This window comes from Globicephala melas, chromosome 16 (assembly GCF_963455315.2).
Source record: "Globicephala melas chromosome 16, mGloMel1.2, whole genome shotgun sequence".
Classification (NCBI taxonomy): Eukaryota; Metazoa; Chordata; class Mammalia; order Artiodactyla; family Delphinidae; genus Globicephala; species Globicephala melas.
The window spans coordinates 17,640,774-17,666,233 of NC_083329.1; the positions used below are offsets into that span (position 1 = coordinate 17,640,774).

General features: G+C 38.6%; 1 protein-coding gene across 7 annotated transcripts in view; it reads left to right on the forward strand.

Annotated features, from left to right (window-relative positions):
• GPAM (glycerol-3-phosphate acyltransferase, mitochondrial) overlaps positions 1-25,460 on the forward strand; it is a 112,344-nt gene that overhangs the window by 77,028 nt on the left and 9,856 nt on the right. For all 7 annotated transcript variants that reach the window (XM_060286225.2, XM_060286226.1, XM_030842528.2 and 4 more), the window contains 11 exons: positions 687-800; positions 2,530-2,676; positions 12,998-13,094; positions 13,737-13,873; positions 16,746-16,845; positions 17,399-17,611; positions 19,408-19,521; positions 20,887-20,972; positions 21,712-21,827; positions 23,798-23,868; positions 24,657-24,921. In XM_060286225.2, coding sequence (XP_060142208.1) covers positions 687-800; positions 2,530-2,676; positions 12,998-13,094; positions 13,737-13,873; positions 16,746-16,845; positions 17,399-17,611; positions 19,408-19,521; positions 20,887-20,972; positions 21,712-21,827; positions 23,798-23,868; positions 24,657-24,921 — 1,460 coding nt within the window. The remainder of the gene's footprint in view (positions 1-686; positions 801-2,529; positions 2,677-12,997; positions 13,095-13,736; positions 13,874-16,745; positions 16,846-17,398; positions 17,612-19,407; positions 19,522-20,886; positions 20,973-21,711; positions 21,828-23,797; positions 23,869-24,656; positions 24,922-25,460) is intronic.

A 25,460-nucleotide genomic window follows, 5' to 3' on the forward strand; every position in this document is an offset into this window, starting at 1 on the left:
CTTGTAGCATTCTTATTCTAGATCCCTGTCCTTAACCCCCGTCCAGATAACACATAGTCACTGTCCCTGATGGGAGTATGTCCTGTTCCCTAGGTATGCTGAATGTGCTTTCAAAAAAGCTACCCAAACAGTAAGAACTTCCGGCTTCATAAGCGCAGAGCACAAATATTCAGACCACTGTTTAGTTTCCTTGACTTCTCTCAACTGATCAACTTTGTCAATTCAATTTGACAGTCAGTGATCACCTTAGAAGAATTACTGTAATAACAACAAAATAGCCCTTCATCGTAGGAAAAGACTCCCAAATTATTTTTTATGGCCCATAGCTATAGATATAAGCTATATAGCTTATATATAAAGCATTCAACATATTTGGTTTTTCAAATGGTATTAAAGTAAGATGCTTTTATTTCTTTTGTTTTTATATTTGGATTATTAGTTTGCGGAGTAACACTATTCAAGCATTAATACATAAATTCCAAGTTTAAGTTTTAGCTGAGAGTACATGAAGGAAATTAGAAATAAAACTGTCTGCATAGCATCCTGAACTACTTACTAAGGAGAATTTGCTACAGGAATAGATGAAATGAGGATTTGTTTTTACAGGAGGGGAACCTGTGTAGTTTAAGCAACTTGTTTTAGGTATTCCCAGACTACTTCTCTGCTAAATCATTTTCACGTTGCAGGCATCGAGGATGGCTTGCAAGACGTCTTTCTTACGTGCTTTTCGTTCAAGAGCGAGATGTCCATAAAGGCATGTTTGCCACCAACGTGACTGAAAACGTACTGAACAGCAGTAGGTAAGGGTGGGACGCTGCTGTAAAGGGGAAATGTAGGTATGGGTGGTGGGTGTAGGGAAGTAATTTCCTTTATCAACCTTTAGTTTCTCTGGGACTCTGTCTCAAGAGGTGTTTGTGTTTCCAAACGTTCAATGTTCAAGCTCCAGAAGAAAGCAAGGAAAGGCAAGAGAACAGATGGTTTTGGTGCCATGTGGGAATAGCAGTCTTGTTTCATGCATTAATAATTGAATGGGCTTCTAATAAATGAAAGGCGAGTTGGAGTTCAGATATGCACATATTTCCAGAGTTCTCTGTTAAGTGTTCTGTAATATGAATGTTTGGGACGATGCATTTCCTATTTTATAGCCAGAAGAGAAGCGAGTTTGATATTTCTGTCAAATAATTGTTAAGTACCTGGGCACAAATTCTTGTATTAGAAAGTCATTATTAGAAATTTTAAGAGAATGAGATAAGTGTCCTTGCCCTCAGAGGATCTTGCTTAAAAATGGAAGAGACTGACTTGAACTCAAAAGGATTGGGGAAATCGTTGTGAAGCTCAGCCATTAGCCTATGGGAGTTTGGGTGAAGGTTGGTTTCTATTCCACCTCATTGTTGTGGCCTGTGTTAGACACCTACCTGGATTTGGGAAGCTGGAGACCAGAGTGGATTGAAAGATGCTTAGAAATGCAAGCCCAGTGGTATGGTTGTTCAGGGCTGAACAGTAGTGGCACGTAGTAGGTACTTTTATATTTATTGAATAAATGAGTGAATAGTTGATAATGGAGATATAATAATTACATGAATTACTTGCGAAAACATTCCTGGCTGTATTGAAATAAATGCTATTCATGGAATAGAATTAGGGATGGTGCATAAGTGTCATGTGGAATTGATCTTTCTGTAGTAACGAATGATGGGGTTCTGTGGAGTTTTGCTGTACACTAGCCTAAAATCAGCAACACTGGGAGAAAAAAACAATTATTTGAAACTCCCTTGGATTATTATATATTCTGTTTTCTAGATAAAGCCCCTCAAGTATGTTTCATTCCATCCAGATATTTTGAGTAATAACTAGGATTTTAGAAGTGATTTAAGGAGGTTTAAACCTCATTCGTTCTTCCCTAAGTCATGTGGAAGATTTACAAGACTGGGTTAAATCTTCGCTTTTACCTTACTGCTTACTGGTCTGTGCTATTTAAATCTAGAGCTGTGCCTTTTTAAAATTACTGGTTTGATTTGGAAAATACTTGTAAATATTTATGTCCACCTTTGATCCCTCCTAGAGAGTTTTACAAATAGTTCCACTAATAAGCCACAATGTAAATGAATAATAAGTTTGGTATTCAAAAGAAAAATCACACATTACTTGGGCAAATGGGCTTGGGATACCTCTGAATTATATGCCTAAAGGGATAATCTTCCTTTTCTTCCTTTCTGCCACAGTGTAACTGTGCCCCTCACAGCATAACTGGAACATTCGAATTCACATAGTTGCTACCCAGTGAATTTGAATTAAATTTTCAAATCTGCCTTCCAGCTTCCTCAGGAATTCATTGATTTAGGAATATAATATCCTTAATATTTAATAGACAGCCAAGGAAAGCACTTCTAACTTGAGCTTATTTTCTTGTGTTATCACATAAAAGAGAAAGTATATTTTGTTTTGTGATTTGTTATCTGTAGTTTAGAAAATAATACAGAATGTAGCATAGAGCCAGTTACATTGTCTGTCTTTCCACTTTGAAATCAGAGTACAAGAGGCAATTGCCGAAGCGGCTGCTGAATTAAACCCTGATGGTTCTGCTCAGCAGCAATCAAAAGCTGTTAATAAAGTGAAAAAGAAAGCCAGAAAGATCCTTCAAGAAATGGTTGCCACTGTCTCACCGGCCCTGATCAGGTATAAAAAGCAAAGCAGAAAACTTTCAGCAAGAGTCATCCTGTTTTGAGCAGACAGGACTGAACCGTTGCACTTTCCTAGCACAATGCTCTTGGTCCAAAAGAGGTTTTATCATATTCTGATGTTAAAAACCAACTCCTCTTTTTATTCTTTTTTTTTTTGCGGTGCGCGGGCCTCTCACTGTTGTGGCCTTTCCCATTGCGGAGCACAGGCTCCAGACGCGCAGGCTCAGCGGCCATGGCTCACGGGCCCAGCCGCTCCACGGCATGTGGGATCCTCCCGGACCGGGGCACGAACCCGTGTCCCCTGCATCGGCAGGCGGACTCTCAACCACTGAGCCACCAGGGAAGCCCTTTTTATTCTTTAACTGTCATGAGAAGTAGCACTTGGGAGGTTTCAAGGTGCATTAATCTCTGTCAGCTGTTACCAGCCATTGTAGTACTGCTGACATCTTCTAGACTAGTTGTGAGCTGGGTTTCACGTGCCCATGTCTTTTTGTTTTCTCTCAGTTTTATTGAGATATAACTGACATACAGCACTGTATAAATTGAAGGTGTACAGCATAATGATTTGACTTACATATGTCATGAAATGATTACCACAATGAGTTTACTGAACATTCATCATCTCATATAGATACAAAATCAAAGATATAGAATGAAATTTTTTTTTTCTTGTGGTGAGAACTCTTAGGATTTACTCTTAACAGTTTTCATACATAACATACAGCAGTGTTAATTATATTTATTGTGTTGTATGTTACATCCCTAGCACTTATTTATCTTATAACTGGAAGTCTGTATCTTTTGACTACCTTCGTCCAATTCCCCCTTCCCCCACCACCTCTGGTAACCACAAATCTGATCTCTTTTTTTGAGTTTGTTTGTTTTGGAAGTATAATTGATCTACAACACTATGTTAGTTCCTGTTATATGACATAGTGATTCAATATTTCTGTACATTTCAAAATGATCACCACTATAAGTTTAGTTATGATCTGTCAACATACGAAGATATTACATAGTTATGAACTGTGTTCCCCATGTTACATTTCATACTTGTGATTCATTTATTTTACAACTGAAGTTTGTACCTCTTAATCTCCCTCACCTATTTCTTACATTCCCAACTGCCTCTCCTCTAGCGACCACCTGTTTTTTTTCTATATCTATAACTGTTTTATTATGTTGTTTTGATTTTTAGATTCCATACTGTATAAGTGAAATCATACAGTATTTGTCTTTCTCTGTCTGACTTTTTTCACTTAGCATAATGTCCTCTAGGTCCATCCATGTTGTCACATATGGCAAAATTTCATTCTTTTTTTATGGCTGAGTAATATTCCATTGTGTGTTTTTGGGTATATGTGTGTACATACCACATCTTCTTTATCCATTCGTCTGTTGATGGGCACTTAGGTTGCTTCCATATCTTAGCTATTATAAATAATGCTGCAGTGAACATAGGGGTGCATATATGGCTTCTAATTAGTGTTTTCATTTTCTTCAGATAAATACCCAGGAGTGGAATTGTTGCATTATATGGTAGTTGTATTTGTAATTTTTTGAGGAATCTCCATATTCTTTTCCATAGTGGTTACCCTAATGTACATTACCACCAACAATGTACAAGGGTTCCCTTTCCTCTACATTCTCCCCAACACTTGTTATTTGTTGTCTTTTTGATAATAGCTATTCTGAGATCATATCTCAGGGGTGAGATCATATCTCATTATGTTTTTTTTTTATATACAGCAGGTTTTTGTAGTTATCCATTTTATACATACTAGTGTATACATGTCAATCCCAATCTCCCAATTCATCACACCACCACCACCCCCCCCGCCACTTTCCCCCCTTGGTGTCCATACGTTTGTTCTCTACATCTGTGTCTCAATTTCTGCCCTGCAGACCGGTTCATCTCTACCATTTTTCTAGGTTCCACATATATGCGTTAATATACGATATTTGTTTTTCTCTTTCTGACTGACTTCACTCTGTATGCCAGTCTCTAGATCCATCCACATCTCTACAAATTACCCAATTTCATTCCTTTTTATGGCTGAGTAATATTCCATTGTATATATGTACCATATCTTCTTTATCCATTCATCTGTCCATGGGCATTTAGGTTGCTTCCATTTCCTGGCTATTGTAAATAGTGCTGCAGTTAACATTGGGGTGCATGTGTCTTTTTGAATTATGGTTTTCTCTAGGTGTATGCCCTGTAATGGGATTGCTGGATCATACAGTAATTCTATTTTTAGTTCTTTAAAGAACCTCCATACTGTTCTCCATAGTGGCTGTATCAATTTACATTCCCACCAACAGTGCAGGAGGGTTCGCTTTTCTCAACACCCTCTCCAGCATTTGTTGTTTGTAGATTTTCTGATGATGGCCATTCTAACTGTTGTGAGGTGATACCTCATTGTAGTTTTGATTTGCATTTCTCTAATAGTTAGTGATGTTGACCAGCTTTTCATGTGCTGCTTGGCCATCTGTATGTTCTCTTTGGAGAACTGTCTGTTTAGCTCTTCTGCCCATTTTTGGATTGGGTTTTTCTTTTTTTTAATATTGAGCTGCATGAGCTGTTTATATATTTTGAATATTAGTCCTTTGTCCGTTGATTCCTTTGCAAATATTTTATCCCATTCTGAGGGTAGTCTTTTCATCTTGTTTGTAGTTTACTTTGCTTTGCAAAAGCTTTTAAGTTTCATTAGGTCCCATTTGTTCATTTTTGTTTTTATTTCCATTTCTCTAGGATCAAAAAAGATCTTCCTGTGGTTTATGTCATAGAGTGTTCTGCCTGTGTTTTCCTCTAAGAGTTTTATAGTGTCTGGTCTTACATTTAGGTCTCTAATCCATTTTGAGGTTATTTTTGTGTATGGTGTTAGGGAGTGTTCTACTTTCATTCTTTTACATGTAGCTGTCCAGTTTTCCCAGCACCACTTATTGAAGAGACTGTCTTTTCTCCATTGTATATCCTTGCCTCCTTTGTCATAGATTAGTTGACCATAGGTGTGTGGGTTTATCTCTGGGCTTTCTGTCCTGTTCTGTTGATCTATATTTCTGTTTTTGTGCCAGTACCATATTGTCTTGATTACTGTAGCTTTGTAGTGTAGTCTGAAGTCAGGGAGTCTGACTCCTCCAGCTCCACTTTTTTTCCTCAAGATTGCTTTGGCTATTCGGGGTCTTTTGTGTCTCCATACAAATTTTAAGATTTTTTGTTCTAGTTCTGTGAAAAAATGCCATTGGTAATTTGATAGGGATTGCATTGAATCAGTAGATTGCTTTGAGTAGTATAGTCATTTTCGCAATACTGATTCTTCCAATCCAAGAACATGGTATATCTCTCCATCTGTTGGTATCATCTTTAATTTCTTTCATCAGTGTCTTATAGTTTTCTGCATACAGGTCTTTTGTCTCCCTAGGTAGGTTTATTCCTAGGTATTTTATTCTTTTTGTTGCAATGGTAAATGGGTGTGTTTCCTTAATTTCTCTTTCAGATTTTTTATCATTAGTGTATGGGAATGCAAGAGATTTCTGTGCATTAATTTTGTATCCTGCAACTTTACCAAATTCATTGATTAGCTCTAGTAGTTTTCTGGTAGCATCTTTAGGATTCTCTATGTATAGTATCATGTCACCTGCACACAGTGACAGTTTTACTTCTTCTTTTCCAATTTGTATTTCTTTTTCTTCTCTGATTGCCGTGGCTAGAACTTCCAAAACTATGTTAAATAATAGTGGCAAGAGTGGACATCCTTGTCTTGTTCCTGATCTTAGAGGAAATGCTTTCAGTTTTTCCCCATCGAGAATGATGTTGGCAGTGGGTTTCTCATATATGGCCTTTATTATGTTGATGTAGGTTCCCTCTATGCCCATTTTCTGGAGAGTTTTTATCATAAATCGGTGTTGAATTTTGTCAAAAGCTTTTTCTGCATCTATTGAGATGATCATATGGTTTTTATTCTTTAATTTGTTAATATGGTGTATCACATTGATTGATTTGCATATATTGAAGAATCCTTGCATCCCTGGGAAAAATCCCACTTGATCATGGTGTATGAGCCTTTTAATGTGTTGTTGGATTCCGTTTACTAGTATTTTGTTGAGGATTTTTGTATCTATATTCATCAGTGATATTGGTCTGTAATTTTATTTTTTTTTTGTAGTATCTTTGTCTGGTTTTGGTATCAGGGTTATGGTGAATGAGTTTGGGAGTGTTCCTTCCTCTGCAACTTTTTGGAAGAGTTTGAGAAGGATGGGTGTTCGCTCTTCCCTAAACGTTTGATAGAATTTGTTAGAATTCACCTGTGAAGCCATCTGGTCCTGGACTTTTGTTTGTTGGAAGATTTTTAATCACAGTTTCAATTTCATTACTTGTGATTGGTTTGTTCATATTTTCTATTTCTTCCTGGTTCAGTCTTGGAAGGTTACACCTTTCTAAGAGTTTGTCCATTTCTTCCAGGTTGTCCATTTTATTGGCATAGAGTTGCTTGTAGTAATCTCTTAGGATACTTTGTACTTCTGTGATGTCTGTTGTAACTTCTCCTTTTTCATTTCTAATTTTATTGATTTGAGTCTTCTCCCTCTTTTTCTTGATGAGTCTGGCTAATGGTTTATCAATTTTGTTTATCTTCTCAAAGAACCAGCTTTTAGTTTTAATGATCTTTGCTATTGTCTTCTTTGCTTCTATTTCATTTATTTCTGCTCTTATCTTTATGATTTCTTTCCTTCTACTAACTTTGGGTTTTGTTCTTCTTTCTGTAGTTCCTTTAGGTGTAAGGTTAGGTTGTTTATTTGAGATGTTTGTTGTTTCTTGAGATAGGATTGTATTGCTATAAACTTCCTTCTTAGAGCTGCTTTTGCTGCATCCCATAGGTTTTGGGTCATGGTGTTTTCATTGTCATTTGTCTCTAGGTATTTTTTGATTTCCTTAGTGATCTCTTGGTTATTTAGTAACGTATTGTTTAGCCTCCATGTGTTTGTGTTTTTTACGTTTTTTTCCCGGTAATAGATTTCTAATCTCATAGTGTTGTGGTCAGAAAAGATCCTTGATATGATTTCAGTTTTCTTAAGTTTACTGAGGCTTGATTTGTGACCCAAGATGTGATCTATCCTGTGCGCACTTGAGCAGAAAGTGTAATCTGCTGGTTTTGAATGGAATGTCCTATAAATATCAATTGAATCTACTTGGTCTATTGTGTCATTTAAAGCTTGTCTTTCTTAATTTTCTGTTTGGATGATCTGTCCATTGGTGTAAGTGAGGTGTTAAAGTCCCCCACTATTATTGTGTTACTGTGGATTTCATCTTTTATAGCTGTTAGCAGTTGCCTTATGTATTGAGGTGCTCCTATGTTGGGTGCATATATATTTATAATTGTTATATCTTCTTCTTGGATTGATCCCTTGATCATTATGTAGTGTCCTTCTTTGTCTCTTGTAACATTCTTTATTTTAAAGTCTATTTTATCTGATATGAGTATTGCTACTCCAGCTTTCTTTTGATTTCCATTTGCATGGAATATCTTTTTCCATCCCCTCACTTTCAGTTTGTATGTGTCCCTAGGTCTGAAGTGGGTCTCTTGTAGACAGCATATATATGGGTCTTGTTTTTGTATCCATTCAGTGAGTCTGTGTCTTTTGGTTGGAGCATTTAATCCATTTATGTTTAAGGTAATCATTTATATGTATGTTCCTATTATCATTTTCTTAATTGTTTTGGGTTTGTTTTTGTAGGTCCTTTTCTTCTCTTATGTTTCCCAGTTAGAGAAGTTCCTTTAACATTTGTTGTAGAGCCGGTTTGGTGGTGCTGAATTCTCTTAGCTTTCACTTGTCTGTAAAGCTTTTGATTTCTCCATCAAATCTGAATGAGATCCTTGCCAGGTAGATCTTGGCTGTAGATTTTCCCCTGGCATCACTTTAAATATGTCATGCCACTCCCTTCCGGCTTGTAGAGTTTCTGCTGAGAACTCAGCTGTTAACCTTATGGGAGTTGCCTTGTACATTATCTGTCGTTTTTCCCTTGCTGATTTCAATAATTTTTCTTTGTCTTTAATTTTTGCCAATTTGATTACTATGTGTCTCGGTGTGTTTCTCCTTCGTTTTATCCTGTATGGGACTCTCTGTGCTTCCTGGACTTGGGTGGCTATTTCCTTTCTCATGTTAGGGAGGTTTTTGACTATAATCTCTTCACATATTTTCTCGGGTCCTTTCTCTCTTCTCTTTCTGGGACCCCTATAATGCGAATACTGTTGCGTTTAATGTTGTCCCAGAGGTCTCTTAGGCTGTCTATATTTCTCTTTATTCTTCTTTCTTTATTCTGTTCTGCAGCAGTGAATTCCACCATTCTGTCTTCCAGGTCACTTATCCGTTCCTCTGCCTCAGTTATTCTGCTATTGATTCCTTCTAGTGTAGTTTTCATTTCAGTGATTGTATTGTTCAGCTCTGTTTGTTTGTACTTTAATTCTTCAAGGTCTTTGTTAAACATTTCTTGCATCTTCTCGATCTTTGCCTCCATTCTTTTTCCGAGGTCTTGGATCATCTTCACTATCATTATTCTGAATTCTTTTTCTGGAATGTCGCCTATTTCCACTTCATTTAGTTGCTTTTCCTGGGGTTTTATCTTGTGTCTTCATCTGGTACATAGCCCTCTGCCTTTTCATCTTGTCTATCTTTCTGTGAATGTGGTTTTTGTTCCACAGGCTGCAGGATTGTATTTCTTCTTGCTTCTGCTGTCTGCCGTCTGGTGGATGAGGCTATCTAAGAGGCTTGTGCAAGTTTCCTGATGGGAGGGACTGGTGGTGGGTAGAGCGGGCTGTTGCTCTGGTGGGCAGAGCTCAGTAAAACTTTAATCCACTTGTCTGCTGATGGGCGGGGCTGGGTTCCCTCCCTGTTGGTTGTTTGGCCTGAGGCGACCCAACACTGGAACCTACCTGGGCTCTTTGGTGGGGGTAATGGCGGACTCTTCCCAGAACTTCTGCTGCCAGTGTCCTTGTCCTCATTGGTGAGACACAGCCACCCCCCGCCTCTGCAGTAGACCCTCCAACACTAGCAGGTAGGTCTGGTTCAGTCTCCCATGGGGTCACTGTTCCTTCCCCTGCATCCTGATGTGCACACTACTTTGTGTGTGCCCTCCAAGAGTGGAGTCTCTGTTTCCCCCAGTCCTGTCAAAGTCCTGCAATCAAATCCCGCTAGCCTCCATGTCTGATTCTCTAGGAATTCCTCCTCCCATTGTCGGACTCCCAGGTAGGGAAACCTGACGTGGGGCTCAGAACCTTCACTCCAGTTGGTGGACTTCTGTGGTGTAAGTGTTCTCCAGTTTGTGAGTCACCCACCCAGCAGTCATGGGGTTTGATTTTATTGTGATTGCACCCCTCCTACCGTCTCATTGTGGCTTTTCCTTTGTCTTTGGATGTGGGGTATCTTTTTTGGTGAGCTCCAGTGTCTTCCTGTCGATGATTGTTCAGCAGTTAGTTGTGATTCCTGGGCTCTCGCAAGAGGGAGTGAGAGCATGTCCTTCTACTCTGTCATCTTGAACCAGTGCAATCATTGTGGTTTTGATTTGTGTTCCCACAATGATTTGTGATGTGGAGCATCTTTTCATGTGCCTGTTGGCCATCTGTATGTCTTCTTTGGAAAAAATGTCTATTCAGATCCTCTGCGCATTTTTTTTTTTTTTTTTTTTTTTTTGCGGTACGCGAGCCTCTCACTGTTGTGGCCTCTCCCGTTGCGGAGCACAGGCTCTAGACGCGCAGGCTCAGCGGCCATGGCTCACGGGCCCAGCTGCTCCGCGGCATGTGGGATCTTCCCAGACCGGGGCATGAACCCGTGTCCCCTGCATCAGCAGGCGGACTCTCAACCACTGCGCCACCAGGGAAGCCCCCTCTGCGCATTTTTTAATTGGATTGTTTGTTTTTTGATGTTGAGTTGTTTGAGTTTTTTGTATATTTAGGGTATAAGCCCCTTATCAGATATATCCTTTTCAAACATCTTCTCCCATTCAGTAGGTGGCCTTTTTGTTTTGTTGATAGTTTCTTCAGTCTGAAAAAGCTTTTTAATTTGATTTAGTCCCATTTGTTTATTTTTGCTTTTGTTTCCCTTACCTGAGGAGACATATCCAAAAAAAATATTACTAAGACTGATGTCAAAGTGTATATTGCCCATGTTTTCTTCTAGAAGTTTTATGGTTTCAGGTCTTAGATTTAAGTCTTTAATCCATTTTGAATTTATTTTCATGCATGGTGTGAGAGAGTAGTCCAGTTTGAGTTTTTTGCATGTAGCTGTCCAGTTTTCTCAGCACCATTTATTATAGAGACTCTTTTCCCCATTGTGTATACTTGCCTCCATTGTCATAGATTAATTGCCCTTATAATGTGGGTTCCTTTCTGGGTTCTCTATTCCGTTCCACTGATCTATGTGTCTGTTTTTGTGCCAGTACGTGCTATCTTGATTACTGTAGCTTTGTAAGATAATTTGAAATCAGGGAGCGTGATACCTCCACCTTTGTTCTTCTTAAGATTGTTTTGGCTATTTGGGGTCTTGTGTTTCCATACAAATTTTAGAATTATTTATTCTAGTTCTGTGAAAAATGCCATTGGTATTTTATAGGGATTACATTGAATCTGTAGATTACCTTGGGTATATGGTCATTTTAACAATATTAATTCTTCCAGTTCATGAACACAGTATATCCTTCCATCTGCTTGTGTCATCTTCAGTTTCTTTCATGAGTGTCTTACATTTTTCCAAGTACAGGTATTTTACTTGCTTATGTAGATTTATTCCTAGGTATTTTATTCTTTTTGATGCATTTATAAGTGAAATTCTTTTCTTAATTTCCCTTCAGATAGTTCATTGTTAGTGTATAGAAATGCATCTGATTTCTGTATATTAATTTTGTATCTTGCAACTTTACCAGATTCATTGATAAGTTCTAGTAGTTTTTGATGACCTCTTTAGGATTTTCTAAGTATAGTATCATGTCATGTATATACAGTGACAGTTTCACTTTTTCATTTCCACTTTGGATTCTTTTTATTTCTTTTTCTTGTCTGTTTGCTGTGGTGAGGACTTTCAATTCTGTGTTTAATAAAAGTGGCAAGAAAGGGCATCCTTGACATGTTCCTGATCTTAGAGGAAATGCTTTTAGCTTTTCACCATTGAGTCTGGTGTTAGCTGTGGGTTTGTCATTTATGGCCTTTCTTATGTTTAGGTATGTTCCCTCTATATTCACTTTGTTGAGAGTTTTTATCATAAATGGATGTTGGATTTTGTCAAGAGCTTTTCCTGCATCTTTTGAGAGGATCATATGATTTTTATTCTTCAATTTGTTAATGTGATGTATCACATCGATTGATTTGTGGATATTGAACTATCTTTGCATCCTGGGATAAATTCCACTTGATCATGGTGCGTGATACTTTTAATGTACTGTATTGTTGAATTTGGTTTGCTAATATTTTGTTAAGGATTTTTGCATCTATGTTCAACAACGATACTGGCCTGTGATTTTCTTTTTTTGTGATGTCTTTGGTTTTGCTATCAGGGTGATGCTGGCCTCGTAAGATGAGCAGAATGCAGAAGTGTTCCCTCCTCTGCAATTTTTTGGAATGGTTTGAGAAGATATGTGTTAACTCTTCGCCAAATATTTGGTAGAGTTCACCTGTGAAGCCATCTGGTTCTGGACTTTGTTTGCTAGGAGTTTATTTTTTTATTACTGACTCAGTTTCATTACTGGTAATTGGTCTGTTCATATTTTCTATTTCTTTCTGGTTCAGTCTTGGGAGATTGTACATTTCTAGGAATTTGTCCATTTCTTCTAGGTTATCCGTTTTATTTGCATATAATTGTTTGTAGTAATCTTGTGTGAACCTTTGTATTTCTGTAGTATTGGCTGTAACTTCTCCTTTTCATTTCTGATTTTATCTATTTGGGCCCTCTCTCTCTCTTTTTCTTGATGAATCTGCACATGCCCGTGTCGTGGAGTGATTTGTATGCAGGAGAGGGATCACTACTCACCTAAATATTTGCTCGATCATTAGCTTCTGAAGTATAAAGTGTGCAATGAGAATGAAATGTAAGATTTTAGTACATAATAAATGGATGCTTCTGTAAGTAGCATGTGTAAGGTCAGTTATTTAAGTTCACAATTCAGATGTACACATACACACACATACATGCACACGTGCTCATAAAAAGTCAATTACAATCACTCACGTTGCAGGTTCAAAACTTTAGGTAGACAAATGTCAAATATATATGTTTATATATATAAATATATGTATATACATTAAAAAATTTTTTTAACTTCCTTTCAGACTGACCGGATGGGTGCTGCTAAAACTGTTCAACAGCTTCTTTTGGAATATTCAGATTCACAAGGGTCAACTTGAGATGGTTAAAGCTGCAACTGAGGCAAGAACTATGTGAATCTGTCGTTCTGTATTCTCCACATTTGCAGAGCGATTTTGGAATTCTTTTTCAAATGTTTCCTTGTATACTGTTGTGCATTCCTACACATTTGCAAGATTTCCCCCCGTGTGAGATAACTACAGTAGTTATGTGTTTGTGGGAGATAAGTGGGGTAAAGGAGCACCTTCCAGCAATATGCAGGATTCCTTCTGTAAGTTATCTTGCAATAACTCTGAAAATCAGGTAGAACAAGCCTTATTTTATACATGAGGAAATAAAGGCACATGTAGATTAAGAAATTGTCCCAAGTCACAGCCAGTAAGTCACTTGCCCAGGATTTCAAACCAAACCAAGCTTGTGGCCAAAAACTATGTTCTTTTTATATGATTAGGGCTTCCTTTCAGAAGATATATAGTCAACTTGAACTCTTGATTGTTCTCCTCCTTCCCTGATTCTTTTCTGTTGGTGTAGTTGTTTTTAGCTAGATGATATTAAATTGAAAGAAGTTCTTATTACGGAAAAATGTTTTTAAAGAATGAGTCACTAAGTAGCTAGTGTTTGAATGACCTTAACCAAATGTGAAGTTGCAAACTGTAATTGAACTTTCCATCTGAATTTTAAATTTGGTGTTTTTCCTTTTGCTAGATGAATTTGCCACTTATATTTCTACCAGTTCATAGATCACATATTGACTATCTGCTGCTCACTTTCATCCTCTTCTGCCATAACATCAAAGCGCCATACATTGCTTCAGGCAATAATCTCAACATCCCCATCTTCAGGTAAGACCAGCTTATTTGGAAAGTTAAGGTATGAAGATTATATTTTGAATTTTTCTTTTTGTATTATACCTTTTGATACATTTATTGTAATGAGGACATTAACTTTTTTATTTTTATTATAAAAGTAATGCATGCTTATTGCAGAAAATTTGGAAAGTACAAAAAAGCATTAAGACCATCATCATTTGAACTTATTTGCAAAGCAGAAATAGAGACACAGAGATAGAGAACAGACGGGGGAAGGGGTGGGTGGGATGAATTGGGATGAATTGGGATGAATTGGGATTGACATATATACACTACTATGTATAAAATAGATAACTAATGAGAACTGACTGTATAGCACAGGGAACTCCACCCAGTGCTCTGTCGTGACCTAAATGGGAAAGAAGTACAAAGGGGATATATTTATACATGTGGCTGATTCACCCTGCTGTACAGCAGAAACTAACACAAGATTGTAAAGCAACCATACTCCAATAAAACAACAACAACAAAAGACTGTCATCATCATTTCTGTGTTTTATATGGGATATTTGGTGAACTGTGAATAGCTAAACTTATCAGCAGTATTTATCAAACATATAAAAGGCAATTAGAAAGATAAGATAGCAAATTACTGTATCTGACTTGGCAGTGCGCAGGTGGGGTCAGGGTGGTGGTAGGCAGGTGGTAATGGTATAAAGGTAAGAAAGAACCTTACCTGTTACTTTGACCTCGTAATTTAGTAGAGCTAGAAACATAATAATTACAGTATAACATAAAAGGTATGTTTTAGAGGTTTTCAGGGGAATGCAGTGCATTCCATTCAGAGGGAATAGTATGTGAAAAGACAGAGTGATTTAAAAGCATGATATGGTCATGAACCAGCAGGCAGTTCTTAGCCTCTAGGGTTAGAATGTAGGGTGCGTTAGCAGGGTTCAGAGGTTGGAGGTGGTGACTGCATAGGTGGTGAGAGTTAGGTCAAAACAATTTCTAAGCCAAGAGTTTAGAGTGTATCCCATACTTGAGAAATGATACGTTCAGATTCGCATTTTGAAAAGTCATTCTGGATTAGAGGGAGTTAGATCAATTCTGACTCTATTGCAGTAGTTCAGATAAAAGGTAATGAAGGCTTAAATAAAAGTATAACAGTGCTCTTGGAGAAGAGGTCACAGATTTGAAAAGTATTTAGTTTCATACTTCAAAGTACAAAGCATCTCTCAGGTCAGCTCTGTGAGTAGTAGAGAGCACGAGGAGGATGAATGTGGAGCGACTGGAAGGGAAGCAGGCTGTGCAGGCGGCGCTTCACAAGGGGGCAGTCACTGCTTTGCCTGCCATGAAACCTGATCCTCAGCCTCACAGGACAAGGAGCTCCTTCCTAATCCCTTGGCTCAGAGTTCTGTAGCTAATCTGATGCATGTGGATGACTGAAGAGAAGCCATTCGTTCATGCAGTAAGCCAGTACTTACCCAAATGTGCTCTAGACAAGGGAGAACAAGATACATAGTCCTTACTTTCAAATAGCTCATAAAATAATGGGGAATGTAGGCAAACAGCTAGCTCTAATCCAGCGTGATATGACCCTACAGGGCAGACATGCTTTTCCAAGTATCAGAATATCTATGTTTTCTCTCATGGGTACCTCTTCCCAGTGTCAAGGAACCTGGAAAGTTGAATTAGAAAGTCATCAGAAACGTACTTAGGCATGAAGAAGACTGTTCCAGCTGGGCTCTTAGAGAAGCCTTGCCCCATAATAGTTTGCCTCTTCTGTAATCAGAACAACTCATGTCCTCATTCCCTCCAGGTTGGATTGGTTCTCCAGGTGGATCTCTGGGGAAGTACTTAATAAACATTGATCATTTCGCATAAGCCAACTTCCCTTTTCACCACCTCTATGCCAGTCATTGCTCAGCTTATCATTCCTTCAGGCATGACAGACTCTCGATAACCTGGCCTGTTTATTTGCAGTGTTCTTTTGTTACATGCCAGTCTGTACATTCACAAACCACTTTTCAAGGGGGCTTATTTTTGTGGATGGTTCATCTCATTTATTAAGAATTTATTCTGCAGAGTTTTACTTTCAAAGAGTGACATTAAGTTCTGGATATATCTTACTGTGGCCTCCTTATGCTGACTGTAGAAGATTCCAAAACTATATATTAATATTTATATTAATATCACTCTGTTTGAACAGAATAGGAGGAGGCTCTGAGTTTGGAAAAGCTGACTTAAGTTTTGGAAAGTTTCAACCTCATATCAAAGTAATTCATCAGTGCTGTAGACAGAGAAGTGGGGTTGTGCGAATTGTTTTATTCTATGTATGTGTAAATGAAGCAAATTTTGGTTTCATGTTTTGGGAGGATGGTTGTGCTTGGTTCCAGTTTGATAAAGTTACTCTTGTCTTACTGGGATACTCTCTAAGAAATACTTACTTGAGAAGGTTTCCCCAAAGGAGCTTTTGTAACATCACATTTGTAACATCACATTACTACACATTGTAGTAAATGTGCCTTAGGAAAATTTTGGTATGTCTAAAGGTCAGTGTCTTAAGACCCTGGGCAGGGTTTTTAAATTTAGCAGTATGCTATAATCCTCTTAAAGTCTGTACCAGCACCTTTGCGGGATAATATATCATGTAAACTCCTTTTGGCTTAGAACAGATGTAACAGAGCTTCATTATACACAGTGATATTCTGAAGGCTAATGAATAATGTAAATGACTGAAACACGTCAATATATGGAAAATGGAAAAATGTCCACATTTTCACAATCAGCAACTCAAACAATACATGAGGTTTATATCCAAATGACACGTTTCGAATAACTTGGAATTTGAGTACTCTTTTTAAATTTTTCTTTTTAAAAAATTAATGCGTTCTTAAATTTATAGTACCCTGATCCATAAGCTTGGGGGCTTTTTCATACGACGGAGGCTAGATGAGACGCCAGATGGACGGAAAGATATTCTCTATAGAGCTTTGCTCCACGGGGTACGTGTGATCTCTAATTACTCTTAAAGTCATTATGGTAGCTATCACAGTAGAAGAAAATGAGACTTGATTCAGACTTTTTATTTTTCGGTACGCAGGCCTCTCACTGTTGTGGCCTCTCCCGTTGCGGAGCACAGGCTCCGGACGTGCAGGCTCAACGGCCATGGCTCAAGGGCCCAGCCGCTCCGCGGCATGTGGGATCTTCCTGGACCGGGGCACAAACCCGTGTCCCCTGCATCGGCAGGCAGACTCTCAACCACTGCGCCGCCAGGGAAGCCCCTTGATTGAGATTGTTAAAAAACAGTTGTCTGAGTAATTATTTTCGTGATTATTGCTTGGATATGGGTTTGATGATTACTTTTTGTTATCACCAAAATATAACATTGGAGAAGCTCTTTTGATATTATCTGTGTGAGCAAAATATTTTGTCAGAAGTTATAGGTTTTGTTTGTTTGTTTGTTTTGTTTTTTTAGGTTTAACTTTGCTGAGCTTATTCTAAGTTGGGTGATCTTGAGTTCATGAGTTCATATTTTACTTTCTCCTTATATTCCAGCATATAGTTGAACTACTTCGACAGCAGCAGTTCTTGGAGATTTTTCTGGAAGGCACACGCTCTAGGAGTGGAAAAATCTCCTGTGCTCGGGCAGGACTTTTGTCAGTTGTAGTAGATACTCTGTCTACCAATACCATCCCAGACATCTTGATAATACCTGTTGGGATCTCCTACGATCGTATTATTGAGGGTCATTACAATGGTGAACAACTGGTAAGAGGACCACCTGCACAAAAGTCATCTTTGCTTTTCCAGTCTTTTGCTTTTAGATAAGTGCTTTTAGAATTAGTTGAGAATATTTTTGTTACTCTCTAATTTTATAACACTGTAGGAAACTTGGTAGGGTGGGCTTTCATCCCGTATGGCAGCCTGATTGGTAGTGATGATGTGGTAATTTCCTGCATTTGGAGGAAGTGGCATGATTAGATTAATCATGCCTTGGTCGTGGGGTCGGGAAGTAGAAGAATACTTGGTACTGAGTTGCCACCTCTGCCCTGGGGAGGGTATACATGGCTCGGTCTCCCCAGGGCTTATTGCTTATGTGTAGAGTTTAAGTTACACCTGAAGAACTGGTGGGATCATGTTGGCAGAGCAACTGCAAATTAATTTTGAGACTGCAGTAATTTTTTTAGTGAACTTTTTTACTGAAGTAAATAGTTACAGAAGAATGCACCCATCATACGCATGTAGCTTGAATTAGCACAAAATGAATACACCTACATAACCAGGACCCAGGTCAAGGACCCTAGAAACCTCCCTTATCCCTCTCTCATTGTTTTCCCCTCAAGGGTAACCACCTATCTTGACTTCTTACTGAATAGATTAGTTTGCCCATTTTTGAACATGATATAAAATGGAATAATGTAGTGTGTGGACTTTTTATCTCTGGTTTCCTTTGCACAAGCAACACCTGTTTGTTGTTACAGGTAGTTACAATTTGTTCATTGTCATAGTTGTACAGTATTGCAGTGTATGAATATACAATTTGTCTATTCTACTGCTGAAAAAAAGTTTGGTTTCCTGGTTTCAGCTGTGATCATTCTTGTACATTTCTCTTGATGACCATATGTATGCATTTTGTTGGGTATGTGCCTGGGAGTGGAATCAGTGGATCATAAAGTATGTGTACGTTCAGCTTTGTAGATGCTGCCAAACAGTTCTCCAAAATGGTTTTACCAACTTGCTATTCCTCCCAGCAGTGTGCCAGTTCCAGAGGAGTTTAGTTTTGTTCTTATTTAGTGTGGAAGTCTTGGTCATGATACTTGTTTCAAGCTTATTGCCCCAAACATATCAGAAGCTCAAGGACTCCTAATAATTGGAGGCTTTAGAAATAAAGTGATAGACCTGGATTATTATTATTATCTCTTGTGAGACCCCTCCTTGTGTTGCCTGTGTCAATTCTGAACATATGCTCCACTCACCCTGACTGCGTCTCATGACATCATATCTGAGTCCTGTGTCCCTTATACAGCTGACATTGTGCCTTATGTGTGTTAAATATTCAGGAAACACTTACTGAATGAATAATTGGCTCAAAGGCCACTCTGGGGCTGAATTTGGCATTTGGTTGCCTAATGTTACATACTTGGACCATCGTGATCATCAGACCACAATAAGGTGGCCTCTTCGACATCTTACTTTTATCTGAGAACTGCAGAACAGTTTTTCAGGCTGTTACATCATTTTTGTCCTTCAGTAGTTTGCAGTTCTATTTTTGTGAATGATGTAAACAATGCACTAAATGAAGTTGTGTTAAATGTTTCCTTTTTCAATGGCCAAATTACCTCCCCAGTGACGTGATTACATCTTTTAGCATCTTGGAGTGCTAAACATTTTCTGACAGGTCTCAGTCAATGAATACTTATTTTCCTTCATTCATTATTATCTTTTTCCAGACAGATCATCGGTTTCTATAAAAAAATTAATAAACTTTATTCTTTGGATAATGATGTTTGTGTATTTGTTAGCTTTATTTCTTACCATGCTATTCTTTCAAAATTGCAAATTAGGGAAAACCTAAGAAGAATGAGAGCCTCTGGAGCATAGCAAGAGGCGTTATCAGAATGTTACGAAAAAACTATGGATGTGTCAGAGTGGATTTTGCACAACCATTTTCCTTAAAGGTGAGTGTCTGTTGAAATGAAGCTGTGTCAGCCTTGGTGTAGCTCAGTGTCACAAGATCTGGGCTCTAGTCCGGCCTCTGATGCCTCCTCTCCATGTGAGTTTGGGCCTCACTTTCTTCTCTCATAGAATGGGGACTCTGACAAGGATAGTGTTTCCTAAATTATTCCACCGAAATGTGCCTGTTGACAAAGGAGCCTAAATGTCTATGTTTGGGAGATATCAGTCTCAAAATGTATTGCTATTTTTTTTAATTCATGAGAATTTTGCATGTTGCTTTATCTATATCAGTATTTTATACGATCTTTTTTTCTTTTTTTTTTTGTGGTACGCGGGCCTCTCACTGTTGTGGCCTCTCCCGTTGCGGAGCACAGGCTCCGGACGCGCAGGCTCAGCGGCCATGGCTCACGGGCCCAGCTGCTTCGCGGCACGTGGGATTTTCCCGGACCGGGGCACGAACCCGCGTCCCCTGCGTCGGCAGGCGGACTCTCAACCACTGTGCCACCAGGGAAGCCCTATATGATGTTTTAAAATTGCCCTTAAGAGAAATTTTTCAAAACGTATCTCACAGCTGGGTAACATTGATACTCTAGGATGATGCCATATTCTACTGAGTGGAGTCTAATACCTACATAGTCAGAGAAATAGTGCCATCCTCATGGAGAAGCCTGGGGCTGGTGGGTCCCTGAGGTCCTGCAGTTTTAAATTCTTAAGATTTTCAGATTGGTAAAGGAGAAGAGAAGGATAGGGACTTGGGAACCTAAAGATAAGGTGCAGAGATGTCCTGCTTCTCCTTCTGTTCCACGTTTCGGTTTTACTTTGAAAGAGTCAAACTGCTATGCTAGATGCATGCTTTCTGGCCTTAAGTGCGTTTGACTTTTAGGGACCTCATCATTTCTTATCACTTTTTGTTGTTGTTGTTGTTAATATTGCACAGCTTCTCTTGTTTATGATTTGCTTTTGAATTGAGGTTCTTTTGAGTATAACGTGACCTTCAGGTTGTCAGATTTCCTTTAGAAGGTATGGTTGATGACTTATCACTATTAGTAATACTGGGAATGCCAAATAATTTCATGAAGATATGAGAAAAGTTAAATTTTCCCCTTAATTTTTAAATGATTTTACTTAAGCATCATCCTGTTTTTTGGAGTTTCTGTTCTTAGATTTCATGCTTAACAACATTCTATGAGTTATTCTGCAGTTCTGAAGACAGTTTAGGATATAGAAAGTATTTCTCATGTTATGTTATACGGCTCATTTTATTAACATCTCCCTTTTTACTTTTTGAAGGTGAAATTATATTTTATATATGTTTATGAAAGTGAGACAGTGGGAGTAAATGATAATATTTTATTTTATTTTTCCAGGAATATTTAGAAAGCCAAAGTCAGAAACCTGTTTCTTCTCCACTTTCTCTGGAGCAAGCGTTGTTACCAGCTATACTTCCTTCAAGGTAAGGTTCATGGAAATTTTTTATACTGACCCGTCAAATATCTGTTATTTCTTCTATTGCATGGAAGAATTTGTTAACTTTATTAAGGGCATTCATGTTCTTGTTTTTACTTCCTCATTTGAGTAACTTTTCTCTTGGTCTGATAAAGGATCTTGAAACTATGTGTTTCCACATTAGTTTGAAGGTTTTTGATTACTTGCATCATAAAATCTTTTTGATTTTGTGAATCATGTAAGAGTTCTTATTTGATTTATATTTTTGAATGTTTGAAATGTTCTTTTTGGTAGTAACTTAGGCTATGCATATTGCATGTTCATGCAACATATGAAAGAGTTTTTCTATGTGAATTTTCCAGAATTCAAATCGAATTATCACTTAGAGAAATAGAATATTAAGCCCTTCCTTTAAAATATGTTCAAGTATTGAATTTTTGAAAATGTTTTAAATGAGGCATCTTGCTTTATGCATTCTTTCTGCCGGTGAGTTCTGGAAGTGATGTACCAACAGACTATTTAGTCATAATTAAGTAACACATTTTGGTCAGGAGAGTGTATTAAACTTAATAAGGTATATTATGGAGTAAAACAACGCATAGAAATAATCTATCTGTGGCTTAAATTTAGAATATGTAGAAATTTAAAGTGTCTAATACATTGTATCTTAAGCCCATGTAGTATGCTTTGTGAAAGAGTGGGGTTATAGAAGTCTAATTAAAAAAACAAAAACAAAACCTTTTTAGACCCAGTGATGCTGCTGCTGAAGGTACAGACACGTCCATTAACGAGTCCAGAAATGCAACAGATGAATCCTTCCGAAGAAGACTGATTGCAAATCTGGCTGAGCACATTCTCTTCAGTAAGTAGAATTCCAGTCTTTAATTCCATAATTCAGATACGGTGTGATGCAGTACGAACCATACAGGTTTTAGAATCTGCCAAAGTTAGATTCCACTTCTGGTTCTAGTACTAATACACAGGGGGTGATAGGAAAGTTATTAGAAAGAAAGTGGTGCTGAGAGGATTTGAGATAACCCAGTGAAACATCTCACACCGTGCCTGATAATTAGCAGGTACTCATGTGGTAGTTCTTAGGCATTTAAAAAATTGCCAAAATGATTTGTTGCTTCTTTTGCTTATGAATTAGTCTCTTTGAACTAACTTGTGGTACAGCATCTAGGCTTACAGCTGCATGTCCCTTTCCCCTGTGACCCCGTGATCATTTTTATTCGGCAAATATTTTGCGGCTATTATGTGTACAATTTTGTTTTAGCTGTGGGGAATACACATTGAGTAATGGTTCTGTACTTAAAGACGTATGCTCTTAGTGGGATAGTTGTACACAAACAATGCAAACGGGCGCGGCTCAGAGTGGAGTGAGTTACCTGCAGAATTAGCTGTCCTGAAGTTCCGAATGGCAGCACGGTGTCATGTTGTAGAGGCTGCTCTAAGACTGCAGAGCAGCAGCAGCGCGGGGCCCTCGGGGTGCCACCCAGGCGTGCTCTCCTCGCCATCCCTGTGCCTCCTCCCCGTCAGGTCAGACTCTCAGCATTTCCTGCCGACACCAGTGTGGAGGCTTCCTCACCTCTCCCGCTCCTTTCACTCTAGCTGCCTCTACTCCTGCTTTATGCCGGGCCAGGGTAGTCTTTCTGGAGCACATTTGATTGTGTCTCTCCCTTGCTTAAATTCTGGATGCTAAAAATAATTCATCCTTAAATGTTGTAAAGTTGTAAAATAAAGGTAAAACTCACTACCCAAATAACCAGACGTGTTGCTGTCTAGTCTATAAAAATATTTTTTTACCGTTTTGTATTGTGCTATTTTCCATTTATAACACAAATAATTTAAAAATACCTTTTAAATATCCTTTTTAAAGGCCAAATATATATGGTACTCGGTACTTTTTTGTTTCTTAAACACTGGAGACAACATCAATTGTGAATGAAGTATTTATTCATGAATTCATTATCATCTTAGAAAACCCACAGATGGTATCTTATTTTAGATTATTCCATAGATGTTCTCATATTTGATTCATATGATTAATAATTTTCTACAAATTTAGAATATTGAGTTATGGACTATAGTCATTCTCAAATGTATTTCTGTCCCCTTCCTTCCTACCTCTGACCTGCCTCTGGGCCAGGTTGAAAAGAGGAAATTAAAATGTACTGAGCACCCATTACTATGCGTCCTGTGCCAGGTCAGTCATCTCGTGCTTACACAGCCCAGTGAACCAGGTGGATGCTCATTGTACCAAAGGGAAGCTGAGGCTTGGGAATTTAAGACATTTCCCCCAAGTCATGAAATTAGTGTAGAAGTTAGGATTTGACCTCAGATTCCTGACTTCAACTACCTGTCCCCAGCCCCTTCCACCCCACCCCCCCGACTTTGTTGTAATGTGGTGGTGAATACCTGCAGGAGGAGTGAAGTAGAGTTGCAGGTGTAGTAGACTGAGGCCAGGAACAAGTCAAGAAACACTGAAGCAGGATATCCTGTAGAGCTCTTAGAACAGGCTCATGCTTTGGGTCTTGGTATTTCCATAAAGATGTCTCTTGGTCACTGAGTAACAAACTTCCATTGGTTTGGACTGAGAGTGGACCTGTCTTAGACTGAATTCTATTATGTGATGAATAATGATCTCTAGTGACGTTCCATTGGCCCAGAACATGGTATAATGTTGTAACTTCCCTTTGGTAAATGGGTTATAGGAAATGTGGCAGAGGACTTTTATAATTTTAAATACTCCTGATTAAGATTTAGGTACTTTTAAAAAGTTTTAGCTGTATTAAAAAAAAGTGCAACTAAAGATCTGTGTTTGCCTTCCAGCCGCTAGCAAGTCCTGTGCCATTATGTCAACACACATCGTGGCCTGCCTGCTCCTCTACAGACACAGGCAGGTATGTCTGCAGTGTCACCTGGAGTTCAATAGAAAGCATGAAAATGCTTTGTCAGCTCTTCAAATACTTGTCCACTGATAGATTTGGCCCCCTTCCAGCTAGTCCTGTGAGATAAACAGTAAAATAAGCTAAGGGCTCTGCCGACAGGTGCTTACACCTGATGGAGGAAGAAATCTACATAAAAAAACCTCAGAGACTGTTTTATATGACAGTAAGACATTCTCAGTTAATGTAAATAAGGCGTATCTCATCAGCACGCGGAAAGTATTCTGATAGCTAATGGTTTCCAAGCTATTTGATTTGTATTTTGGACCTGCGCTCTGCCTTCCCACAATACACTTGTCTAAGCCCTGTGATGGGAAAGACTGTGTCTGTCTGTCTGTCTGTCTCTCTCACAGTCATGTTCTCAACACCAAACATAGTGCCGGTATGTAGACACCAAATAAATATTTGTCAGATAAATATTTAGAATGAGGGAAATTCTTGCTAAAAAATAAGTACTTCTCACTTTCAGATGGTGGCTTCTCCCTTTTGTGATCTTACGTGCTCGTGTCACATGTTGTGGCTAGAGTAGTCTCTGGATGTGGAGTACCTTGACATTCCTGGGGGACAGCTTTTTAACCAGTCTTCTGACTTTCTTTACACGGTGTTTTGGCTCTTTTTCTGTATGTGCCAACAGCGAGCTGCAGGAAAGCCAAGGCAAGAAAAAAAATCCTTGGAACGGTCTCTTCATCTTTTGGGAAGGAGTTTTTCTGTTCTCAAGAGACCACTTCTGTCTGTTTCTCTAGGGAATTGATCTCTCCACACTGGTGGAGGACTTCTTTGTGATGAAGGAGGAAGTCCTGGCTCGCGATTTTGACCTGGGTTTCTCAGGAAATTCAGAAGATGTAGTCATGCATGCCATACAGCTGCTGGGCAATTGCATCACAATCACACACACCAGCAGGAACGATGAATTTTTTATTACTCCCAGCACAACTGTCCCATCAGTCTTTGAACTCAACTTCTACAGCAATGGGCTGCTCCACGTCTTTATCATGGAGGCCATCATAGGTATGTCGGCCCCTGAAATATTTTCGTGGCAAGTAAAATGGCCAAAAGCACATGGTGGTGTCTCCTTCAGTTTGGATGATAGCCCCTTGTTTGAGGGAATGTGTTGCTATAGTTTTAGTTTTCAAACAAAAGTGTCATCTGCTATGTCACTGTTTATCGCTTATTCTTACATTTATTGTTCAACAAGTAGTAACTGGATTACTGTATGCATAGTAGTACACGTTTTACTAGGGAGGAGAGGTAGGATGTCTTGCTGTTCATGAGCTGAAAATCTAAGTGAGATGAGACATACATGACAGTGAAGTGAGTGGAGGCAACAGAGGAGACGGAGAGTGGACGGGATGGAAGCTTCTGAGGAAGGTTTGATAGGGTTGGGATCACATGGAATCACAAGAAGTAAATTCTGAAGGGATTTACTTAAATTTCTCCAGTGAATGCAGATAATTATCTTTGATGTATTAATAATCTGTTGAGGTGATCCAGCTAATCTGAGCCAGTTGAAGTTGTTCTTGGAGACCCAAGGCTGCCGGCCTCATTGA